At 39.9% G+C, this 25,266-nt stretch overlaps 1 protein-coding gene across 2 annotated transcripts in view; it reads left to right on the top strand.

Annotated features, from left to right (window-relative positions):
* The window catches only part of DPP10 (dipeptidyl peptidase like 10), an 867,655-nt gene that overhangs the window by 759,553 nt on the left and 82,836 nt on the right, over positions 1-25,266 (top strand). For both annotated transcript variants that reach the window (XM_048869243.2, XM_048869242.2), the window contains exons 6-7: positions 11,452-11,504; positions 11,608-11,689. In XM_048869243.2, coding sequence (XP_048725200.2) covers positions 11,452-11,504; positions 11,608-11,689 — 135 coding nt within the window. The remainder of the gene's footprint in view (positions 1-11,451; positions 11,505-11,607; positions 11,690-25,266) is intronic.

Raw genomic sequence — 25,266 nt, 5'->3', positions numbered from 1 at the left:
CCCTTACCACCCCCACCCCCCCCGCTGCTCATTTCTTCTTCCACTTTGAGGTTATTTCCCTTTCTCTCAGGTGTGCTATTCTTTGATTCTATTGATTTTTCTCCTCTTTCATTCACAGCCTTTATTAAATTCTGTTCAGCTTCTTCTATATTTACTTTTTTTCTTCTGTACTCTTGTCTGGCTTTCCCTTCTTGGCATATGTAGCTCTGGCTCCTTCTCTCCCTTCCTCTGTGTTGCTTACTAGGACATATCTTCTGGTTCAAATCTTTTCTTCCACTCACCTTGTTTCCTTTCTTCCTCTGTCCATCATATCTTTCAGTCTCCCATGGCACATGCTTCTTGCTGCTGCTCCATTCTTCAGCTCTCCTGGGTCTCTTCTCCTCCCCATGTCATTTATAATCAGATATGAAAAGAGCAGCTGATATTTCCTAACTTACTGTTCTGACTGATGCCTATATGAGCCGCATCAGCTGGAGGAGAAGATATAAAATTGAGACCAGTGCCTTTTTTCCCCAAATTGTCTCATCACATATCCTGATTTCCTTTTCTATATGATCATTTTAGAGCAGCTGCAGCTCAGTTCTATGCTGCAAAAACCGGGTGTTTTATTCCATATGCAGTGCACATATTAGTATATATAGCCTGGAAGAAAAAGTATTTCTAATTTAATCTGAGACTCTCACATTCTTTACACACTGGGGAAAAATGTTTTGCCTTGGTAGGCTAATGCATGCTTCTGCAAATAATCCTGTATAAAGCAGTGTGCTCACTCAAACCAGTGCAACATTCTCTCTGCCGTCACACAACCTCCTTTACAGAAATCCTAGAAAGTATACAGCTTGCAAAGCCTGGGAACCACATTGCCCCATAGGCTGAGAAGGAGACTGGGCCTTGGCTCCAATCTCCATCTGCACTAACAGAGAGAGCAGGCTGCACGTAGCTCAGGAGAAGGCTGAACCACCATAAAATGCCCTAGGGGAGAATTATGGCTTGGAAAACCCCAATCCCTCCTTCAGCTCCTTCAAGGACAATGTGGCTGTGCGTTGCAACCACCGTGGGCCAATAATTCCAGAGCTGAGATTTGACTCAATAATATAAATCTCAAGGAATTAAAGATGTGCCCAAACGACTAAAGGATGCCTCCATGGAGTGAAACCCAACTAGATCAATTTTGGGGGTAGGGGGAAGAGGGAGCGTCATTTAAAGTATTGGTATCAAGTATCTCCTAAGCCATATCCTGCACATACGGCTGCGGCTTCAGTGAGTGAGTAACCTCCTAAATTGAAGGTTTCCATCTACAATGGAGATAAATTCATGGTTTTGTCATGAGAGCTGAATCCCCAGTTTTTCTTATTTTCCTCTTCTTCTATTCCAAATTAGTCTGGCTCCTATACATGCATAGTATATTGAGGAGTGGGATGCTGTATAAGAGAAGAAAACAGTCTGTATACAATAAAATATATTTTAAACATAAGTCAATTTTTAAAGTATATTTAAAATAGATAGCTAGAATGTGATGCTACAGTATAAAGTATTATATCTCATAGACAGGAAGGTGTTATGTGGAATTAGGTGGGGCCTGATTTTGATCTTGCATCAGTTTTACACCAGTGTAACATTGATTTCAGTGGAGTCATACTGGATTTATAATGGTGTAAGGTGAGTGAGATCAGAATTAGTTCCATATTTTATTTGTATTAAGTCATCAAATAAGACTCAAAAAGAAACATATTTGACATAATAGTGTAACTAATAGAATTTCAAATGACAGCAATCTATTAGGCTTTCAAAAGTAGTAATGTGAAAATTCTATTTTGAATAATTCACTCATCTTAAATTGTTATGTATTCAAAAATGATTGAGCTGCATCTCCACATATCTTAGTTTTTAAATTAGCAGTAAACATCAAGTTTTCACAGCTATTCTCAACTGTAGCTTGTATCATATTATACTGCTGGTGAGTTGAGTTGAGTTTAATTGATTGTGAATTAATTAACACTCTACAGTAGATGTCTTTTTCTTGAGGTAATTAATCTTAGTGAAAAATGATACACAGAGCAGTTGAGGCTCCAGCAGATTTTCTAGATGTGCCTTTTTGTTTAGGCTTACTTGACAGCCTTTTTTCTTGTAGATGAATTAGGTGTCTAGAAATGACTCTTTCTTATATTTATTTTGGCTTGGCAGCATATAGTTGTTATGGCTGGCAATATTTCATACCCAAAAGTGTTAATACTATCCATAAATTATGACCAATGATATACAATGGTTGTTATCAATCATGACAAGTAATTTATCTTGATTGAATCAAATAAATATGATGCTTTGCAAAGTTATGACCTTGTCATTTAACTTCAGTGCTGCAAACACATCAAACCAGTTTGCATTAACTCTTCATAAATGCATATAGAGTTTTAAGAAATAAGATACTGCATCAGTAAAGGCCACAACTGCTAGATGGTTTAGATAGGCAGATATCAATACTATTCTATTCTATATAGATTTGTATACTGCGCTCATCACTGTAGTAACTGAATTTCGTCTTGTGATGAATTAACCATGTGACTACACATCTGTCATGTGTTCTTTGCTCTCTCATTCTCTCCCCAATGGGAGAAGCATCTGCGGTGGAGTGTCTTGTTTTAGTAGAGTTTGTTGATGCCAATCTTCGTCCTCAAGCTTTAGGTGGTCTTTTAAGTCTCCTGAGCTCAAACCAGGGAGCTTGAAGATAAGAACTGAGACTTTGAACTTGATTCAAAATTCTGTGGGAAGCCAGTATAGAAAGCAAAAGCGAAGGACCGATTTGCTAGGCTCATGGTAGCCTGTGTTGATGAGGCAATGTGCTGCAGCATTTTGTAATGTTTCTAAGTGTTGAAGGTTTCATGCCAATGTACATTGTATTTGCTGTAGTCCAACTCAGAAGTGATGAAGGCATGAAGAAATGAGGCCATGTCAGGATAGGACAGAGTCTCCTAACTAACTGATGATGATAGAAAATGTTACTCACAGATGCTGCTATTTGAGAGTTTACTGTCAGTGAGGAATCCAAGAGTACGCCTAAATTATGGACCAAGTTGGCCAACTGTGGATGTGTACTTTCGACCAAGAAGACTTCACCATGGCTGCATACTGTTCAGAATATTTCCTCTGATAATCTGCAGCACCTTTGTGTTGCTCGGATTCAGTTGTAGCCAGCTGTTCTCCATCCATGAACTGAACTACTCCAAGTATTGTGCCATCTTGGTGCATAGTTGTGTGGTCATATGTGATGAAGAATAAGCATATTGTTGGCATTTGACTCCACGTCATCTCACCTGTTCACCTACCGATTGTATGTGAACATTGAAAAGGACCAGAAAGAGAACTGAACCTTGTGGGACTCCACAAGTAAGAAGTGTAGTGGTGGAGGTGCAGTTTCTCATAACTGTTCATTAAATGGGTCCATCCCGGAAGTACTCAAACCATTTGAATGCATTACTCTGGACGCCTGCTATCCCTCTCAGGTGAAAAAGCAGTATCTCACGGTCTACAATGTTGAATGCTGAATGCCTGAATCTAGGTTTTACCAGGTCTAGAATGCCAATTCCCCTAATTAAATCTAGCTTCTCTATGAGCTTGCTCAGGAATGGCAGGTTTGACACTGGGCAGTAGTTTGCTAGAAATAATGTATCCATGGTGGATTTCTTTGGTGCTGGCCAGACTAGTGTTTGAAGGAGGAAGGGAAGATTCCTTCTCTGAATGGTGTTTTGGGCATTTCACTGTGGAGTGGCACCAATTGTTCATATCTCTCTTTTACCTGCCAGGAAAGGCATGGGTCAGAGTCACAATTCTTGTGTCAAAACTCCATTAGTTTGTCAAGAACTTCTCGATGGGTGAATTTATTGAATCCTGGGAATGCAGGTGGCCTGTTGGTTGGTGGGCATAGATAGAGTGGACCTGAATATGTATGAATTTTTTTCAGCGAAGTAGGATGACAATTCTATTGGCAAAATCTGGTAATTTTTCTTGTCAGTTTCAGGAGATCAGAATAAATATGATGAGACTCAAAACTGAGCAGGAATAATGGTGTTCAAAGAGAAAAATGTCAAACCCCTCTTTTAAAAAAATGATATTGTGGAGTCTTTGTCTCTTTGGTCCTTGGGGGCCGGATCCAGCATTTACTGCTGTCATTGGAAAGATTCCCAATGGTTTCAATGGGCCTTAGAGAAGGCCATGATCAACAAAACCTGATTGTGTGTCACTAACTGTGGCAGTTGTATTATTTAGAGAAGCCCCATTGTCCTCAATGTGACTAGTCATGAAAGCAAGGGCTACTCATATGAATAAGATTTACAAGTCTGGGTCCAAATTCCTTCTGAATACCACTTTCATTTGTTAACAAAATACAGTTGTTTTCTGCTGATCATGGCTTTGATCCTGCAAAACTTTTGATCCTGTGTTGTTATCATTGAAGCCTGTGGGTGCTTAAATTTAAGCCCATGCTGAAGTGCTTTGTTGGATTGGGGTCCAAGCCCCAGTTCAACAAGGTACTTAAGCATGTTCCTCACTTGGAATACTTAGTAGAGCCCAATTGAAATCAGTGGGGCTACTCGGGTGGTTAAAGTTAGGCATGTGCTCAAGTACCTAGCTGAATCATGGCCCATAATTTTCAAGATAAACAAAGTTGAGCCTTTATTGATTCAGTGTCTTGTCTCTTAAAGCTCTTCATCCACATCCCAAGAGTTTATCCATATTGTTTTAATGTGCCTGCAGCTCTGAAGTTAAAATGGCAAAGCTCACTTTTCACTTGACATTGTATTCTGTGCACACAAATAACTCATTATAGGATCATAGTAAACTCCAACATTGGCATTGCTAAATTCAGTGTTTTTAAATCTTCTTTAATATCAGCTCCTGTGCTGAAGAGTGCCACAGAGTTAGGTTTGGTAAGCACATGGTGCATGTTTAAAATGGAGGAGGAATTTTAATACAGCGTCAAGAAAAGGTGAATTTTAACTTCAGTGTAGATATTGATGACATTACTAATTTATTTAGTAGATAGATTCCAAAATGGAATAAGGATTCATCTATGAGCTGAATCCTTGCCTTGGGCAATAGACATGCTGCTACTAATTTCAGCTTATTAACTACATCACAAGTTTTACTAATGGAGAAGCCACACATCTTTTAACACAAAGGAAAGAACCGGATATATCATTTTTATTGCCTTCTGGAAGTTCTGTCTCGGCACATTAGGTACTGATTCCATTTTCTTTGCACTGTAATCTTTGCAAAGACACATATCCTTAAGTTAACGCAAAGTAAATAAGAAATGGAAGTTTGTTATATGAATGTTGATTTATATTTTTGGAGCAGAAGGGCGAGGAGAAATTGCTGTTTGGAATCTTGACTCTGTAAAGCAAGGACCAGTTTCATGCCAGGTTAACTCAGCTTCCTGAAGTAGAGAGACAAGGAATGAATCTGTCCTCAAGTGGGTTTGGTATCTGCAGTTCATCTCCCAAGTGAGTGAACAGAATTAATGTTTTTTAATAAGTGAATTAGGTGTCTAGAAATCTCTCTCACACACATTTATTTTGGACCTCAGCACGTTGCACAAACTGTGCTCTCATTTGCATTGGTGCAAATTTGGAGTAATTTAAACTGGAATCCCACCTGTGTAAATACAACAAAAGTGAAAGCAGACTGTGGCCTTCTGGGTGTAAAACATTTAACATACATAATGAACCTTGTAAAATGTTCCTACTTTAGAGGAATGATAAATATCTGCTTTTTTTCCTTGTTTTGCACCCAAAGGGAAACAAAGTTATTTGTCACAATTACCATCTGCTGTGTCATTTCATCTTGTTCTGATTGCATCATAAGTGTGATAGTACAATATTTCCTTCATGCCAGTCTCATGCCTGTCTTTTATTTTGCTCCTTTTCTATTCTCTCTAACCTGTTATTCTGTACGTGTGTATTATTTGTAGTTTATTGCTTATGCTGGGGACTTCTATTTTATTCCAATTGCCTTTTCTCCCAGAGTCAAAACATGAAACATTTTTTTCCTTTGTCTAATAAAAGTAAAGTACTTGGAATGTTGTGACGTTTTATTCTGGATTAGATGCCGGTATTACTGGGTGAGGCTCCATGACCTGTGTTATGCATGCAGGAGACCAGGCTAGATGATTATAATGAACATTTTGTTCTTAAAATCTTTTAAATTGCACATAAGTCAATGATCAAAAAAGTTTTTGAAATTTTAATTGTAACAAAAAATTGAAAATGAAGTCACTTTGTCACTGCTTCTACAAGCACATCAACAGCTACAACCAACGTTCCCTACATATGGCAATAACCAAATCAATATGATAACAGCACAGTCTTCTTACTTCCGTACTGTGTAGATCTTTCAGTGGTGAGTGTTCATGGATGAATGAAGAAGTGAATATATTTTAAGGTATTTTTTTTTAGCTTTTTTGTTATTTTTCCTTTTTACAGTGTTTTCATTCCCTTTATTTCTTAATTCCTATTCATTTTGCAATATGTGCTTCAGTAACGATGACTGTAAAAAACAAACCTCTTTTAGTTTTAGATTATTTTTCTTATGTGAGCTGAGTTCAGGAAAATTTAGTTTTGTCAATTCCCATTGATTTCCATGGGAGCTGAGGACACTTATCACCTCACAGCTGGTGTTGTTAGTTGGGTTCTCTTAGCTGTATTTTGCTCAAAAACTTCACTGTTGAGAAATGTTCTAAATCACTCCTTTCAACTGAATATTTCCTGGTGTACATTACAGAATTAGTGGAGCCATGAAACTGCACTTACATTCTGTTAGACCATGCATTGAGCTCCATGACAATAATTCATTTTTAGGAACCCCGGCAAGACTAAGATGTACCTTGACACACAGAAAATAAAGGGCATTGCTAAAAACTAGGACAATATGTTGATTGAAGGTTCAGATCATAATTGATAAGTTTTTTTATTGTTGACTCTTTGCTGAATAACAGATTGTTGTTCTAATGTGTTTTGACTGGAGCTGTTTGTCTTAAAGCTGCTTTTTCTTTTGGATCTTTTGTAATATTAGTTCTTTTTAGGTTGATTTCTCATACATAAATGCAGAGGAATTTTTCCCCCATTGTTGACTGCCCTCAGATGAAAGCCTGTGTTCACTTTACAAATTGATGGAAGACTCCGAAGGGCTGTTTTTGAGAAGAAATATGTAATATTCAGTAGCTGTTACATGTAGAATCCACAGCTGTTACTCAGTGCATAGTGGTGGGAGAAAAAATAAACAAAATATTCAGAGGGGGCATATGCTATCTATTTTATCTAAAAGTCCATTTTCAGAGTTTCTAAATCAACATTGCCAGCTAATGGGGGGAACATTTTCTAACATATCACAGCAGACATGTCCAATGTCATTTATTTGCCGTAGACCAGTGAGCCTTGGCAAGCATACATCCCATACTGGGACATGTACATTTCATGTTCCCACTGTAATATCCTCATAGGGGCCTCTCTGAAAAATACAGTAATGTGGTTGAAAAATGCAGGCCACTGTCCTTTCTTCACTTTCCCCCAGTGAATAAACTGATACAAGATAAAGATTTGAGCATAATGGTGCAGAGATGATCCGACTGTATTTAACTTTTTAAAACACAAGTAAGGTTGCATTGCCCCTCCCTCTTTGACCCATCTGCAAGAGGCTCTCCCTGCTTTCCCATTCATCCATTGCCTTCCTTATACATAGCAGGACATTCTTCTCTCTGTTCTCTCTATGTTCTTCCCTCCTTTTCCTTGGTATGCTTTTCTTTCATCATATACTAGTGAACTTTGCTTCTGTGAAGTCCGTTAGAATTACTGCTAAGGTAACTCAGGTGACATGTTTGAAAGGTTAATCATGATGTAGTCTTTGAGCATGCTTTGTAGCCACCACCATAATTACTAGAAGGCAGGGACTATAAGAAATGTTTGGGGATGCAGAGGTGAAAGGGAAAATCAGATAATTTAGCATTAAATCTTACAAAGGGGATGAAACAACCTTCACAAAGAAAGCTATACAGGGTCAGATTCTCTGGTCTGTCTGGGCTGAGCTTAATGCAAGTCTGGTGAGAGGGGACAAAAATAGAGTTAAGCTATCACTTCACCCCGCAGGTCCTGGGCCTGTCTGGTTGCCAATCCAGTCTCCAGCATAAATAAAGCCTACCTCAGAGCTTCTCTGATTTATGCTAGCTGCTCTTGATTCCAAAAGGGAATACGGATATCCCAGCCATGCCCCCTTTTCCCTGACCACTCCCCATGTGCTAGGAGTCAAGAGAAGAGTGGCCTAGGAGCCACTGCATCATCTCTGTACAACCAGAAGATTCCCTAACATCAGTGAAATCTTAAAGGGGCTGGTTAAGCCAGCATTAGGCCTCCACAACAGTACAAAGCAGTTGGAGCCTGTCTGAGGATATAACTCATATTATAGCAATGAGAGTTTAAAGAGTGAAATCACTTTGAACCTCCAAATATTTTGATTCTAGACAGTGATTTTTTTAGTGTGTCTGGCTATTACAACTAGTATGAACAACCAGTCATCCTATTTGTTATTTATGAATAGTGCTTCTTTTTTAAAAAAATTAAACAAGCATGAAAGATTCAAGCAAAATGACAAGATTCCTTTGTAAATAACCTTTTGTAATGTCAGTTTCTTCCAACTGTAGGAATTATTTTCGAGACACCGATACTTTCAACACAAAGCTCATACATATTTAGATCGAGATTTTTAAGTAACAAAAAGGAGAGGGAATTAAATGGAATATAAAATACCCTTCACTTTGTATGTAATAATAGTTTGTGTTAAACCTATCAATCAAAATAACTTTGTAGTTCTACATCTCTTCCTTAAACATACTCCACTTAACACTTTATTTGGTACTTATTGTGAAAACATACATAACTGTCTTAAATTAAATAAAGAATATTTGATATAAAAGTTACATAATTAAAATATTTTAAATTCCATTCAGTTATTTTAAAGAGTTATTGATGTGGATAGCCTACTCACACCATACATGTTTTTCAGTATCCTCTTGCCTATCTTTTGTTTAGTTTTCATGGAAACAGCCCTTGTTCATTACAAGTTCATCAACTCTTATTCCATATTCTTCTCCTGGTGCTATAGACTCTCCAGACACCAAAACTGATAGGTTGATTGTTTTCTATGGGACCTCTCATAGAGTCAGGGTGTTTGTCCTGGAAAGGTCTGTCAGGAAAGGTGACTGAACTAGGCCCTAAAATGGCAGCAGTTCCATTTCCAACCAGATATCCTTAGTAATGAAGAATGTGGGGAAAATATAGAATAGTTTGTAAATCTGCTGAACAATTGCTTCCAAATTGAATGTTTTTAAAATTTTCCTTGAGGCATCAGCTTAAATTTACTTATAATGTAAGTAGCATCCACAGGCCCAATAAGGTAAAATGGGAAGGCTGACATTGTAAAGGATTTGAGGTTCTTATTGGATAGAACAATCTTTCTGGATTTTAATATTTCACTAATGCTCAATAAATACCCTAAACGGTTATGTGTTGATGTGTGTGGTCAGGGAAGGGGCTTAATTTTTGTAGTTTCCTTGGGGGAAGAAAAGGACCCTTATATTTAATTTATTATTTGAGTGGAGATAGGAACCTGCAAGGAATTGTAGTTTTCCTAAGAGGAATGGTGTCTCTATGGATCCTTTAATTAATTCTCTGTTGGAATTCAAAGGATACCCGGGAAAAACAAAATTTGAAAATATGGTTGTCACAATGAGAGCAATCTCTCTGTTAACCCAGTTGGGATAATGCCTTTAGGGGATTTGAGTACTTCATAAGACATTGCATTTTTAATCATATTCCTATTTTATTTTTAAAATTCAGTATCTTATGAGGTATCCCACTCTCCCAAAACAACATCCCAGTTGTATTAGCACATTATTCTTTGAGGGAGATGGCTTCATAGTGATATCCACATTTCCAGGTGTCCCTTTCTCCCATGTTCCCTTTGTATTATCGTTATTGTTTTATTATGATTAGATTTAGCTATTATATAGCACTTCTCATCTGTAGATCTCCAAACACCTCACAAAGGTTGGTAGATATCATTATTCCTATTTCACAGAGTGGGAGAGTGAGTCACAGAAAAGTCTAGCCACTTTCTTCAATATCTGAGTTGAAATTCCAGTGCCCACTGCAGCTTTAGGTCTGGTGGTCCTGTTTTAGCCTTGCACAGTGCAGAGATGACAGTTCCAGAAAGTTTAAACCAGTATTGTTATTTCACACCTTTCAAATGTTAATTGTGAAGAAGAAGTAGCTCATAACTATGTTTCCTACTATGTTTTTCTGTTAATTTTATTACAATAGAAATCTAAGTTGTTCATTCATTGTCAAATGCATGCAGATATCTTAGTGGTATAGAGAATATAAATGTTATAAACCATCTTCTTGAGATTGATTTCATTTGTTTATCTAGTTACTTAAATGTAGTCCTTCTTTTTTTCAACTAGGAAAAGCCTCTTGTGTTTTATTATCATTGTCTATCTGAGGGTTTATTTTTCTTATGAGGACTGACAAAATAAGTGTAACAGATTTTAGTTGACTAATACATAGTAACATGATATAACCCTCAGATACATTTCAGTGTGGCTAGGTAGAGTTTTACCAACCTATTTTCTTATTTTGCAGTAGATGTTTTATAGCATCTTTGCATTCTGATTGTTCAGATAAAAACCCTTTGCTTGATTCTCATTACGTAACACTATCTCTCTCTCCCATAATCTTCCTGTACGTCTTCCTAATTTTCAACCCTCCAATACTCTTTGTAGCAAAACACAACACTTCTGTCTTTAGGAGTCAGTTAATTTAGCCTAAATGAATACTTTTGTAGGAGTATTATTTTGTACCTGTCTGTTCTCCTTGCTATTATATTGTTCCCAATTAAATATTCTGTTTGTAACCATCCACGATGGGCTAGTCAGGAGGCTGTCATTTGACATATCTATGTCCACTAAAAGTTACAGAACTGACGGGGACGTCCAGACTTAAGCCTTGGTTTTGACTATAAATTGGTATATATTTGTAAGAGAGAAAATATTTTCTTCCTAGTAATTTGTATTGTTTTCTCAAACAAGGGAATTATTTTGCAGTAGGGGAAAGTTTGCCTGATTTTTTTGCATGACCATTTTGCATGGGTTTAGTGATTGATGAAATTAACTAACCATACTGTACCTTTAGAACAGTGGGGTACACCCCAAACACTGTTCTTCATACTGCATTCAAACCATATTTCAGACCTATTAATTATAATTAATACTGACACAAACTTTAATTTAGGTAACAAGGAAACAAATGTATGGACATATTGGAAGATGATAAATATTGGCAATATAATATGTTCTTCACACTGAATGAGAGCTGTAAATACTGGATCTATCTTTCTGTCTTGTTACAGGTTTTTCATTATTCTTACACAGCTTCATATGTGATTTATAACATACATACAAGGTAAGTCATTTTGTTTTTTCAATACAATATGATTAAGTTTCAATGTTTAAAAAAATGTGGTGGTATTAATGTGTTCAAGTAAAAATGTTTACATTTTTTCAAGGGAAGTTTGGGAGTTAAACCCTCCAGAAGTAGAGGATTCAGTTTTACAGTATGCAGCATGGGGTGTAGAAGGAGAGCAACTGGTAAGAAGAGTCATTTAAAATGCTATGTTAAAAATTGTATTGTAATAGATTGTGCTAACACTCCACCCCAGCCAGATTACTGACCAAAAAAAACGAAAAAACCATAAAGGGAAGTTTCTGTTATTGTAGACTTATTCAGACTCGGGATTATAAAACCTGCAAGGTCCAGTCTTGTTGTTGCTTTTGACCCTGATTCATAAATTCATGTTTTTAAGTCTGTTCCTATTCAGCCAAACACTTAAGTATGTGCATATGCATGTGTTTTAAAGTTAAAGTAATTTGCTTAATTACCAGTAATTTGTTGAATCACAGTCTTTTGCCAGGATTAGGTAACCCTATGAGAGGACTAGGGTTGCAGATGAAAAAAGTTTTCAGGTGCAAAATCTGTGAAAATCTTACATAAAATGCAACACATTTGAGACCCAGAGTGGATCTGACAAACAAAATGAAAATGCATTTGTTTCAGTTTCTGTGTGAAATTATTATAAAGGTCAGTTAAAATCCATAATAACAACAATACTTTGCACTTCTATATTGCCTTTCATCCAATAATCTTAACATGTTTTACAAATAAGTATTAAGTTTACTAAATCCCACAAAGTAAGCAAACAAGAAAAATCTTGATTCGAGAAGCAGCATTTATGTTAATCTATATTTTTGCGTCTCTTATGTGGGTGGGTGCATAGAAGAGGAAGATTTAAGGAGAATAACGAAAACTCAATTCTCAGAATGAAGAAATCACACAGTTCTAGTCTCAATGATCTAATAGTCTCATTACTGCCTTTAGGCATGAGCCTGCAGCCCCTTCATGCACGGAACTTAAGTGAGAATTCTGCATGCAGATTGGTTATAAATTGGCCATTTGGAGAGGATAACCTGTTGCTTGTGTCATTAATCAATATGGTGGGAATGGAGACTATGCCTCTGGTTGGGATCCATCGCATTAAGCACATGGGGTTAGGAAGCCAGAAGTAATTACATTAATCTGGAACATGCTTGGCATTCTTTAATAATTAACCACACTAATTTATCAATAACCAGTCCATAGTGACAAGACTGACGATAACAAATACATAAGTTATTTACTAAGCACTGCACCATGTACATGCTTAACAGGGAGGTAATGTGTGTTTAAAACTTAGTAGGAATTTAAGTGTGTCATATTATTTTTTAACTGCAGTTCATAGGAAGATTTCCAGTGCTGCACTGTGCAGTAGATTAATGTGTTAGAGCATAAACAAAAAACTGTAGGTGATGATTGCTGCTAAATCAACATTATGTGTTCCTAAAATACATCAAAAAGAGTGACACATTTAAAAATTAAAAGTTAGAAAAGTAACAGCATGGAATATAGTTTGCCTAGATTGTCGCATTATTTTATACAGACTAGGACAAGAGCTCAGAGGAACAGCTATTATTTGAGTTGTGACATTTTTGTGGTAAAATTGAAAAAAGTTTGCAAACAGTTTGGGAGAGCAAACTTTTACTTAATCAATTAATGTACTTTTCTATCATATAGCCGTTCACTTGGAAAATTGTCTTGGAGCTCACTGTTTCAAAGTGCTATTGTTATCTCTATTAACAATGAAGATACCAATCCAAATGCCCTTAGTTTTATGTGTCATGGGGTGTAGGGAATCTGAGGGGGTTTTTGAGTCTGAATTCAGATTCAAATTTTGAAAAGGATCTCTTGATTTGTAACTTGTTTTTTTATAGCACCCAGCACCACAGTGATAAGTGCTTCTCAGGTAAAATAGATCAACATAAAAATATACCTAATTAACTTCATGGAAGCATGTGCTCTTCTCATTTTTCTTGAGCAGTGCTCTCTTTTTGTGAGGGAAGGAGAGGGGTACCCAAATCCAGTTATGGTAGGAAGGCTTTATCAAAGAGGAGAGTCTTGTGATGTGCCCTAAAGGGATTCAGACACTGGACTGGTCTAATTTCTTCAGAAATTCTTTTCCTCAGCCATCTCCCCTCCAACATTTTGCATCAATAGAATTGAAACCTTTGGAGGTCATCCTTCAACTGATATTATATTGTTATAGTTGAACTGAATGGAACTCCATGGAAGTCATGGGAGCTGACTCTGCTCAGATATCCCCACTTGATAATTTTTATTCCAGTGACATGGGGCCAGATTTTAAAAAGTATTTAGGTACCTATATACGTAGATAACCCAACAGGGAAATTTGCAAAAACTCCTAGGTGCCTCATTTCAGTGGAAGTTAGGCAGCAAGGCATTTTCAAAAATCCCATGAAGTGTCTATCTCCATCTTAAGGAGCATAAGGTCTTGTATACATGGGGCAGCAATGCATATTGGTGGTGTGTGATTTCTAAAGCTCATTAATATGTTGCACATTAATTGATCCACGTAGACCATGCTGGTGGAATTAAAAGCTCCCTAGGGGCATGTCAACATAGAATTGTTTCAAATAGTACTATGTTAAAGCGCACTAGGGAACTTTTAGATCACACCAGCAGGGTGTGAGGATCTCATGGGTCAGGAACCAGGTTCCTAGGCAACATTTGCATCCCAACCATCCTCAGGCATTTGCTAGTTACTGTGGGCTGAGTGGCTAATATAACCCTGGTTCTGTCAGAGGCACTACCCCTGGGTGTCCTGATTGGAGGAGCACCCAGCCCTGTCAATTGGTCTGGATGTACTATTTAATCTAGAAGGAAGCACAGGAAGTTGTCCGTAAAACTGGATGACTTCCCAACTGGCTACTGCATCAAACCCTGCCTTCTCACCTGACTTCTGAGCTGCGCTATCCTGACCTGTTGTTGGCTCCTGCATCCCTGACGTGTTCTTGTTTCCTGCCCCGGTCTCTGACTCATCACCCCGGCTTGACTCCCAACTCTGAATCCAGCTCTGGCCTTTGGTCAACTCCTGACTCCTGCTCTGACCGTTAAGGTTAACCACCCAAGTACCAGTTGTGATAGTTTTCACAGGCCACTCTAACTCCTCTGGGGTTTGCTCCATGGGGAATGATGGAACCAGCAGAGCTCCCCCTCCCCAAGGAGTGCCAGAATCACTGGAGTGGGTTGTCCACCTTCAGGCAGACAACCTAGAGATGCGGGTCCAAATGACGCAGCTGACAACCAGAAACCAGATGCTGTGGGAACAAGTACTTCAGCTTCCCTCAGAGAATGGTGTGCTTCAGACCCATTGCCCTCCAAACAAGGAATGCCAATTCCCATGATAGAATGCTTCGCTGGGAAACATCAGAGCTTCTCAGGGCCCCCTCCTGTTCTTACTTCACCCACAAGTTTACTCTTCCCACCAAGCCAAGATAGGCCTGGTAATTAGCCTGTTGACCAGGGAAGCATTGCACCGGGCCTTCCCCTCACTGGATGGTGATAAGCCATTGCTAACCAACTAGAATGCCTTCCTACAGTTGATCTCAACAGTCTTTGATGACTTCCATTGCATCCCCTTGGCCAAGAGCACCCTATGGAAACTCTGGCAGGGGCAAAGTCACAGCTGCCTCCTGTGCCGCACAACTCTGTTGACTCACAACTGATACAGAGTGGAACAAGGTGTTCCCGCTATAGCAATTCTGATAGGGCTTGCGGTAAAAGGCTAAGGACGAGCTGGCCTGAGGAGAAACCCCATCAGGATTGGATGTCTTCATTGACCTTGCAATTCAGATCAACAATCGGTTGTGTGAGCAGCAGGAGGAAAGAAGAGGGTCATCGCAGCTGCCTGGCCCGTGCCCCAGTTATCACATCCTGCACAGCACACTGAGCTGATGCAGGTAGACATGGCCCTTCAGCAACTGAACAATGACATTGCCTTAACCTATGCTTCTATGGGAGTGAGCCAGGCCACCCCATCTTCTTCTGCCCTATGGGAAACCCAACCCAAAGGGATGTGGAAAACAAGCAGGGACAGGCTCAGTAAGAAGGGCTGGCCTGGGTGTCATGACAGGGGTATACTCCTGAGACCCCAGCTCCAGTCTTCGCCAAATCACACATCGGTTCTCACCACTTGATTCCATACCTTCAAGTGCTGACCTGGCTGTGCATTCCTGGACAATCCTGACAGTTTCCTACGCAATGGGCCCCCTTTGACTCATGAGCAGCTGATAACTCTATGAATGTGATGACATCACAAACCCTGAAAATCCCCTTAGAGATCACCTCTGCCCTGGACTCAGTAAAGTCCAGTAGAGACAATTGTCTCAGTAGAGACAATCGACAGGTCCCTCCTATCCTGTGGACCAGTGACCACAGAAACCATGCCTTTGGGGGTTACCATTCAGGCACCCAGAAACACTGCATTTACTGCGATCCTCTCCCTGCATTTCCCCTGAGCCTAGGCATCTCCTAGATGACCCTCCATAACCATCTCATCCACTGGTAGGAGTAAAGGGTCAGTTTTCCCTTGGAGTTCTGCTGATGGCATTGTTTGGTTCAAGCATGTGGGAGGCACATAACTATCCTTAGGGGGACTCAGTCAGGGATGACTGGCCTGGCAGGGTCTCCTGCCAACTCTACACCCCAATTCCCTTCTAAATATGGTGACTTTGCTGATGCATTTGAAAAGAAAAACATTGAGATTCCCTGCCTCTACAGTGACTACAACTGCCCTGTAGACTTGCAACCCAGAGGGAAGAGTCAATGTGGCCATATTTATGCCATGTCAGAGTCTGAGCTGGCCACCCTATGCATATACCTCCAGGAGAACCTGGCTGAGAGGTTCATTCACTAATAGACCTCACCTGCCGGGCCACCAGTCCTCTTTGTAAAAATAAAATAAAAAGTGGCAGTCTCTGCATCTGTGTTGACTACTGAGTCCTGAATCAGATAACAATAAAGAATTGATCCCCAAACCATTGGGCTGTGTGGCCTGAAAGTTCATGAAACTAGACTGGGGAGCATATAACATTGTCGCATCAGAGTGGGAGATGAATGGAAGACTACCTTTACCACTATGGCCATTTTGAGTACGTTGTAATGCCATTCAGTCTAACAAATGCTCCCACCATGTTCCAACGTCTTGTCAATGATGTGTTTTGGAACATCCTGGACCTGTTTGTAGTAGTGTATCTTGATGATATACTCGATGACAACCCTGAGCAATATAGTGTGCATGTCCAAGCCATTCTGGAGAGACTTGACCAACAAGGCCTATATGACAAGATGGAGAAGTACACACGCCTTCACCCATATCTTCACAGAGTTTCTGGGGTTTATCCTGTCTTCAGAGGGTATTGAAATAAGCCCATGTAAGGTAGTAGTGATCTGTCATTGGGCAACACCCTGAAATATCCAATATCTACAGCACTTCTAGGGCTTTGAAAGCTATTTCTGTCAGTTTATTCCAAGGTTCTCTGAGAAAATCATACCCCTTACCTCTCTGCTCTGTGAGAATACCAAGTTCCTTTGGTCCCTGAGGTCCAGCATGTCTTTGAGCAACTAAAGCTCACATTCACCACCACTCCCATGCTAGCCCACTCCTGTAGCACATAAGCTTTTATTGTCAAAGCAGACACCTTCAACATAGAATTCTCAGCAGTGTTCTCCCAAATGTACAGTACTCAGGAGGTACTGCATCTGTGAGTCTTCTATTCTAGAAAGCTCATTCTTGTGGAGCAAAATTGTGAAATCTTAGATAAAAAAAACTTCTGGCAATTAAAGTCACCTTCAGGGAATGGCACCCCTACCTTGAAAGGTGCTAATTATCCAGTTCAGGTTTACGATGACCGCAAGAACTGTTCATTATGCAGGGACAAGGTCCTCAATCAGCAGCAACTTTTGTGGGCCCTATTCTTTTTCCCATTTTGACTATATCTCCTACTCCCTGGGATCACAGAATGACAAGGCTGATGCACTGCTCCAAGAGGGAGAGTATTATGTCAACCCAGAGGGGTCTAATCAAGAGACCTCCTATATCTTTAAGCCCTAAAACTTCCTTGGCATGATGCTCTATCAGGAGGAGCTTCCTGCCCTAACCCATGCAGCCTCTACTGTATGGACTCACCCCCCCCCCCCCGATGAACAGGAAACTATAAACAAGGAATCACGTGCCATCCAGAATGGGCATGAAGGGATGCGTATACATTTCCCGCAGACTCCCACGAGTTGCAGTTCTGCTACCGTGCCATGATTTCCCCTTGGTGGAGCATTCCAGTCACTCCAAGACCAAGCACTTAGCATTTCAATTTCTTTTGGTGGCTGTGAATGTAAATGACAACACAGGCATATGTTGCCTCCTACTAAAATGATTGTTTTGTAGAAGCCTAATAGCTTTTCTGTCAGAATTTGGTGCCCTCAGCAAAATCCAGGATTATCAAATGCTATGATTGGAGATGAGCTGTTATTGTGCTTAAAGGTAATTCAGGTTATCAGTATAGAGAAAAACCCATTATCTTGTGTGTAGAAAGAACAATTTGTTGCCAGTATATTAATTGTCTATTCAGCTTTGCCTCTTCCAATGTTTAGAAAATATTAGAAAACTGGAAAAAATGCCCTCTCAATCATCAAGATGTAAGAGGAAAAGGAGTACTTGTGGCACCTTAGAGACTAACCAATTTATTTGAGCATAAGCTTTCATGAGCTACAGCTCACTTCATCGGATGCATACTGTGGAAAGTGTAGACGATCTTTTTATACACACAAAGCATGAAAAAATACCTCCCCCCACCCCACTCTCCTGCTGGTAAAAGCTTATTGAAAGTGATCACTCTCCTTACAATATGTATAATGTAAGAGGGTTCCCAAAGCAAATAGGCCTAATATGCCTAAGATTTTACCTTTAAAACAAACAAAAAACAAAAACAAAACAACTCATCCTATTTTCATGAGCCTTTGTACTACTTTCAAAGCCTTCTGCCACTTTACTCTGTGTTCAGCTGGGTTTGTCCTAGCTGTAATGCATGTAGGTTTATTTTTCCTTCCTGCCTGACAGTGATTTGCATGTATCTGCTGTCACACTACAAAACTCGTAGATGTTTCAATTATTCTTTGTGTCACTGTATTAATGTGAGAGACTATTTATAATTTCCTTCCTCTGCAGAATGTGAGCTCTCATTGTGGTTGTTAAAGCATTTTTTCTACACAATAAAAAGCACCATCTCAAACAAGTCTACTGAAATCATATCTATTTTCAATTATGATCTGGTTGTAACCTGAAGCTTGTGCCTACTTTAGCCAATGAGAAGTGAGTGGGACTGCTCATACACTTAAAGTTAGACATATGCTTAATGGGTGCTGAACTGGTGCCTTAGTGCTCTAATTGTGGGAAGCTTAATTTACTTTATCAAGTAATCTAAGTTCAAAGTACAATTAACACGCAATTTGGTAAACTCAATTTTTGGAAGAGATTTGCTTATACATTTTATTTCATCATAATTAGTACCGTGAGAGACTTGACAAACCCTCCTGGCAAAAATGCTTCTATTTTAAAAGGGGGAGGAAAAAAAAACCCTGTTCAAGTTTGTGATCCAAATGGGAGCTTAATTAATGATGATGAAGTAAACTCCTAAATAAATATATTAAATATGCTATTTCAATTCTTATTTTTCAAAGTCTTTTCCTTTTCTTGACGTGCTGCATTCTTAGATAAAATAACCTAGAATCACATACTGGAATATCAAAGCCTCTTTTTCATCCTCCCTTTTAATCCTAATGAAGCAAATGACAGTAAGAATGAGAGCAGGACAAGGTGTGTTTTTTAATTTATGCTGAAAACCAAAACATTAATAAGTGTTTTAATGTGATGTCAAATGATTTGTAAATTAAAATGTATAGAGAGGGCCCAGCTGTGCAACCCCTGTCTCACATTGGGAGAACGTATCAGTAGTCACTTAGACTTCAGTAGGGTTACTCATATGATAAATACGTACATGAGTAAAGGTTGTCCAAATGGTCCCTTAATGAATCTGGCCCTGATACTAGCAGGTTCTGGAGCCAGCTACCACTGAGGCCAATGAGAAATGAAGAGAGATGGTTGTAAAATGTTGTTTTTTCCCGCACATGGAAAAACTTCATCTTTTCATTGAAAACCAAAAATTTTCAGTCAAAAATTAAAAGCTTTCAGTTCTCAGCGGAAAAGTTTTCAGCCAAAAACCCAAAAGTTTTCAGATTGTGGCTAGAAAATGTAGGGCATTGGGGGTTTTAATATTTCTGCAAAAAGTCAGGTTTTTTCTGTTGAAAGCAGACACTTATTGCAAAACAATCCATTTAATCAAAAACCCAATTTTACATCAGATAAAACATTTCACCAGAAATGTTTTGACCAGCTATAGAAATGAGGTTGCTCCCCATTGTGCAGGATGGGGCTATTTGAGAACTTTTCAGTGTAAGTCGAGAGATGCTAGTCTGCTGGATCCTGATTTTGGTAAATAACTAGCTGCACTATCAGTTATAGCTTTTCTGCTTGTCAGAGGCCCAGCCTATCTCTGAAAGATTCCACAAGGGACAGTGAGACAACTCAGGAGTACAGAGTAACTGGGAGGCAGATTATCAGTCAGGGAAGCACCTGGGCATGATAAAAGGGTAAGGACCGTCAGTTAGAGGAAGTTCCTTAGGGGAAGAAGCTCTAGAACAGGGGAGCGCCCGGGACTGTGAGTCAGACAGAAAATGTGCTCCCAGGGCAAGAAGTCCAGGTTAGGCAGCAAGCAAGTTTCTAGGGCAGAGAGCCTAAAAAGGGATGCTGGAAACAGAGAACTCGCTGCAAAGCCTACTGGGCCAGGAAGCCTTGAAGACATGTTTCAGGAAAGGGAAGAATTCTAGTGTTGGAGTCATGATGGGCTGGCAGCCCAAGGACTTAGTATTTGGAGCTGCTCTTGAGAGACTTTTGTGTCTCCTGACTTCAGATGGAGACTCCACCTAGGCAACATTGAGAGACCTGAGGTAAGAGCAGAGGAAGCACCTGGGCAGAGGTATATATTGAACTGAAGAGAGGTAACAGACTGAGACTGACTGAATCCCTCAGCGAGGAAGCTGAGATAGGAAGGTATTGTGTATGTCTGTGTACATTTTTTCTCTTAAATAAAGGAGACCTGTCCTCTTTAATAATCAAAGCTGGTCTGGACTTATTTATACTTTGGGTGGAGAGAAATAGAGGCAGGACTTACCTGTAGTGCTGTTCCTGACCAGAGGGGTATGTGCTAGGATGACCTCCCTCACCTTCACACTGCTGCATTTATTTTCTACACCAGGGCTGGTTTTGTGTGTCCAGAGTAGACATGGGCACTAAAATATTTTCTTTGATCTAGCACTTACAGAGAGTAAGACTAGAGCTCTTCCTACTACAAAAATGCTTCTGAATTACTCACGCATGTGTATTGTAAAATATAAATGTTTGCACTCCAATCAAAACTCTTTAATTCAAACTGTTCCTCAAAAGGAAAATTTGAAGGATAATTTTATTTCAGGTATCAGAGGAACAGCCGTGTTAGTCTGTATTCGCAAAAAGAAAAGGAGTACTTGTGGCACCTTAGAGACTAACCAATTTATTTGAGCATGAGCTTTCGTGAGCTACAGCTCACTTCATCAGATGTTTACCGTGGAAACTGCAGCAGACTTTATATACACACAGAAATCATGAAACAATACCTCCTCCCACCCCACTGTCCTGCTGGTAATAGCTTATCTAAAGTGATCAACAGGTGGGCCATTTCCAGCACAAATCCAGGTTTTCTCACCCTCCACCCCCCCACACAAATTCACTCTCCTGCTGGTGCTAGCCCATCCAAAGTGACAACTCTTTACATAATCAAGTCGGGCTATTTCCTGCATAGATCAAGGTTTTCTCACATCCCCCCCACCCCCATACACACACAAACTCACTCTCCTGCTGGTAATAGCTCATCTAAACTGACCACTCTCCAGGTTTAAATCCAAGTTAAACCAGAACATCTGGGGGGGGGGGGGTAGGAAAAAACAAGAGGAAACAGGCTACCTTGCATAATGACTTAGCCACTCCCAGTCTCTATTTAAGCCTAAATTAATAGTATCCAATTTGCAAATGAATTCCAATTCAGCAGTTTCTCGCTGGAGTCTGGATTTGAAGTTTTTTTGTTTTAAGATAGCGACCTTCTACTACCCAAGATCCATAAACCTGGAAATCCTGGGCGCCCCATCATCTCAGGCATTGGCACCCTGACAGCAGGATTGTCTGGCTATGTAGACTACCTTCGAGACACCACTGACTTCCTGAGGAAACTTCAATAACCCCGACCTGGGATATTCTATCTACTACCCAAGATCCATAAACCTGGAAATCCTGGGCGCCCCATCATCTCAGGCATTGGCACCCTGACAGCAGGATTGTCTGGCTATGTAGACTCCCTCCTCAGGCCCTACGCTACCAGCACTCCCAGCTACCTTCGAGACACCACTGACTTCCTGAGGAAACTTCAATCCATCGGTGATCTTCCTGATAACACCATCCTGGCTACTATGGATGTAGAAGCCCTCTACACCAACATTCCACACAAAGATGGACTACAAGCCGTCAAGAACACTATCCCCAATAATGTCACGGCTAACCTGGTGGCTGAACTTTGTGACTTTGTCCTTACCCATAACTATTTCACATTTGGGGACAATGTATACCTTCAGATCAGCGGCACTGCTATGGGTACCCGCATGGCCCCACAGTATGCCAACATTTTTATGGCTGATTTAGAACAACGCTTCCTCAGCTCTCGTCCCCTAAAGCCCCTACTCTACTTGCGCTATATTGATGACATCTTCATCATCTGGACCCATGGAAAAGAAGCCCTTGAGGAATTCCACCATGATTTCAACAATTTCCATCCCACCACCAACCTCAGCCTGGTCCAGTCCACACAAGAGATCCACTTCCTGGACACTACAGTGCTAATAAACAATGGCCACATAAACACCACCCTATACCGGAAACCTACTGACCGCTATTCCTACCTGCATGCCTCCAGCTTTCACCCTGACCACACCACACGATCCATCGTCTACAGCCAAGCTCTGCGATACAACCGCATTTGCTCCAACCCCTCAGACAGAGACAGACACCTACAAGATCTCTGTCAAGCTTTCTTACAACTACAATACCCACCTGCAGAAGTAAAGAAACAGATTGATAGAGCCAGAAGAGTTCCCAGAAGTTACCTACTACAAGACAGGCCTAACAAAGAAAATAACAGAACGCCACTAGCGGTCACCTTCAGCCCCCAACTAAAACCCCTCCAACGCATTATTAAGGATCTACAACCTATCCTAAAGGATGACCCAACACTCTCACAAGTCTTGGGAGACAGGCCAGTCCTTGCCTACAGACAGCCCCGCAACCTGAAGCAAATACTCACCAACAACCACATACCACACAACAGAACCACTAACCCAGGAACTTATCCTTGCAACAAAGCCCGTTGCCAATTGTGCCCACATATCTATTCAGGGGACACCATCACAGGGCCTAATAACATCAGCCACACCATCAGAGGCTCGTTCACCTGCACATCCACCAATGTGATATATGCCATCATGTGCCAGCAATGCCCCTCTGCCATGTACATTGGTCAAACTGGACAGTCTCTACGTAAAAGAATAAATGGACACAAATCAGATGTCAAGAATTATAACATTCATAAACCAGTCGGAGAACACTTCAATCTCTCTGGTCACGCAATCACAGACATGAAGGTCGCTATCTTAAAACAAAAAAACTTCAAATCCAGACTCCAGCGAGAAACTGCTGAATTGGAATTCATTTGCAAATTGGATACTATTAATTTAGGCTTAAATAGAGACTGGGAGTGGCTAAGTCATTATGCAAGGTAGCCTGTTTCCTCTTGTTTTTTCCTACCCCCCCCCCCCCCCAGATGTTCTGGTTTAACTTGGATTTAAACCTGGAGAGTGGTCAGTTTAGATGAGCTATTACCAGCAGGAGAGTGAGTTTGTGTGTGTATGGGGGTGGGGGGGATGTGAGAAAACCTTGATCTATGCAGGAAATAGCCCGACTTGATTATGTAAAGAGTTGTCACTTTGGATGGGCTAGCACCAGCAGGAGAGTGAATTTGTGTGGGGGGGTGGAGGGTGAGAAAACCTGGATTTGTGCTGGAAATGGCCCACCTGTTGATCACTTTAGATAAGCTATTACCAGCAGGACAGTGGGGTGGGAGGAGGTATTGTTTCATGATTTCTGTGTGTATATAAAGTCTGCTGCAGTTTCCACGGTAAACATCTGATGAAGTGAGCTGTAGCTCACGAAAGCTCATGCTCAAATAAATTGGTTAGTCTCTAAGGTGCCACAAGTACTCCTTTTCTTTTTGCGAATTTTATTTCAGATATTCTACTGAGTTCATCTCCATTTTTCAGTGATTAATTTCTGCTGTTTGCTTAGCCTAAAAATAGAGGAAGAGAAGGGAGGAGATGTGTTCTAGATGTATTTGCTGTAGTTTAAATGGTATTCCATATTAAAGGAAGCTTCCTGCATTTGAGATACAGAAATGGAGAGAGTGACAGGCAGAAGGTTGGAAGATGGGTAAGAGACCTGTAATTCCCTTACAACAAAGGGCAAGGGTGGATGGATTGTTTGTTACAGAATGAGCTGCTATATCAGTAAACTGGTTAGTGATCACGCATTCAAACTAGTGTATCTGTGCAGTAAACCTGCCTGAGTGTAAAATTTGAAATACAGTATATGGGCTGAGGTTTGGAAAGTTACATGTAGCCAGTCCTCTGAGAGTAATTATCTTGTTCCTGAGCTATCAGAAAGAAAATGTTAATTTGAGAACATTGTGTACTGTGCATGAGCAGGACATTATTTCCCTACATACTCTTTTTTAGATGTTGTTAGAAAAGGTCCAGAAGGTCCAGCATGAGAAGGTCAAGAGAGAAAGGGGGATGATAAAAAGTCTCTCTTCTTTTCTTTACTCTGTTATCTCTTTGGTTTAGTTTGTGACTTGAATGTTGATTCAATATATAGCCTGTACATCCAGTCTATATGATAATAGCATGTGTGTACACACACGCTGTTGAAATCTAAACTAAATAGATAGACCTGCCTTTGTATTTGAAAACTAATGCTAAATTGTATGGCCTTCTAAATTATAAGGGTTTTTTTAAATTAAAAATTATATAGAGATTCCATGGGATAACTGATTATGACTTTATCCCATGTAGGCCGCTAGAGAAAGAAAGAATAGAAATATCTCTGTGTTCTTAAACATCCTGTACACTGTATTGATCAACATGTACCCAGCATATCTGAATTTTCAAGTTCTTTTTTCCTGTTAACCATAGTAACTGCAAGTTTAGTAGTTTGACAACTTGTAGGACAGTGCTGCTGTGCTGCTTGTACAAAAAAAAATAGTACAAACATGTAAGAATAAAATCAGAAAAGCTAAAGTACAAAATGAGTTACCGCTAGCAAGGGGTGTAAAAGGCAAACAGAAGAGGTTCTATGAGGTACATTAGGAGAAAAACGAAGGAAAGTTTAGGTCCACAGTTTCTCTGGGAAAGCAAGCTAATAACACATGATATCAAGAAGACTGTGTTTAATGCCTATTTTGTTTTAGTCTTCACTAAAAGAGTTAATTGTGTCCAGATACTTAAAACAATAAATAAGAACAAGGGGGAA

The sequence above is a fragment of the Caretta caretta genome, chromosome 11, assembly GCF_965140235.1.
Source record: "Caretta caretta isolate rCarCar2 chromosome 11, rCarCar1.hap1, whole genome shotgun sequence".
Classification (NCBI taxonomy): domain Eukaryota; kingdom Metazoa; phylum Chordata; order Testudines; family Cheloniidae; genus Caretta; species Caretta caretta.
Note: the sequence above shows the minus strand (reverse complement) of the source record. Positions and strands in the feature narration are given on the sequence as shown.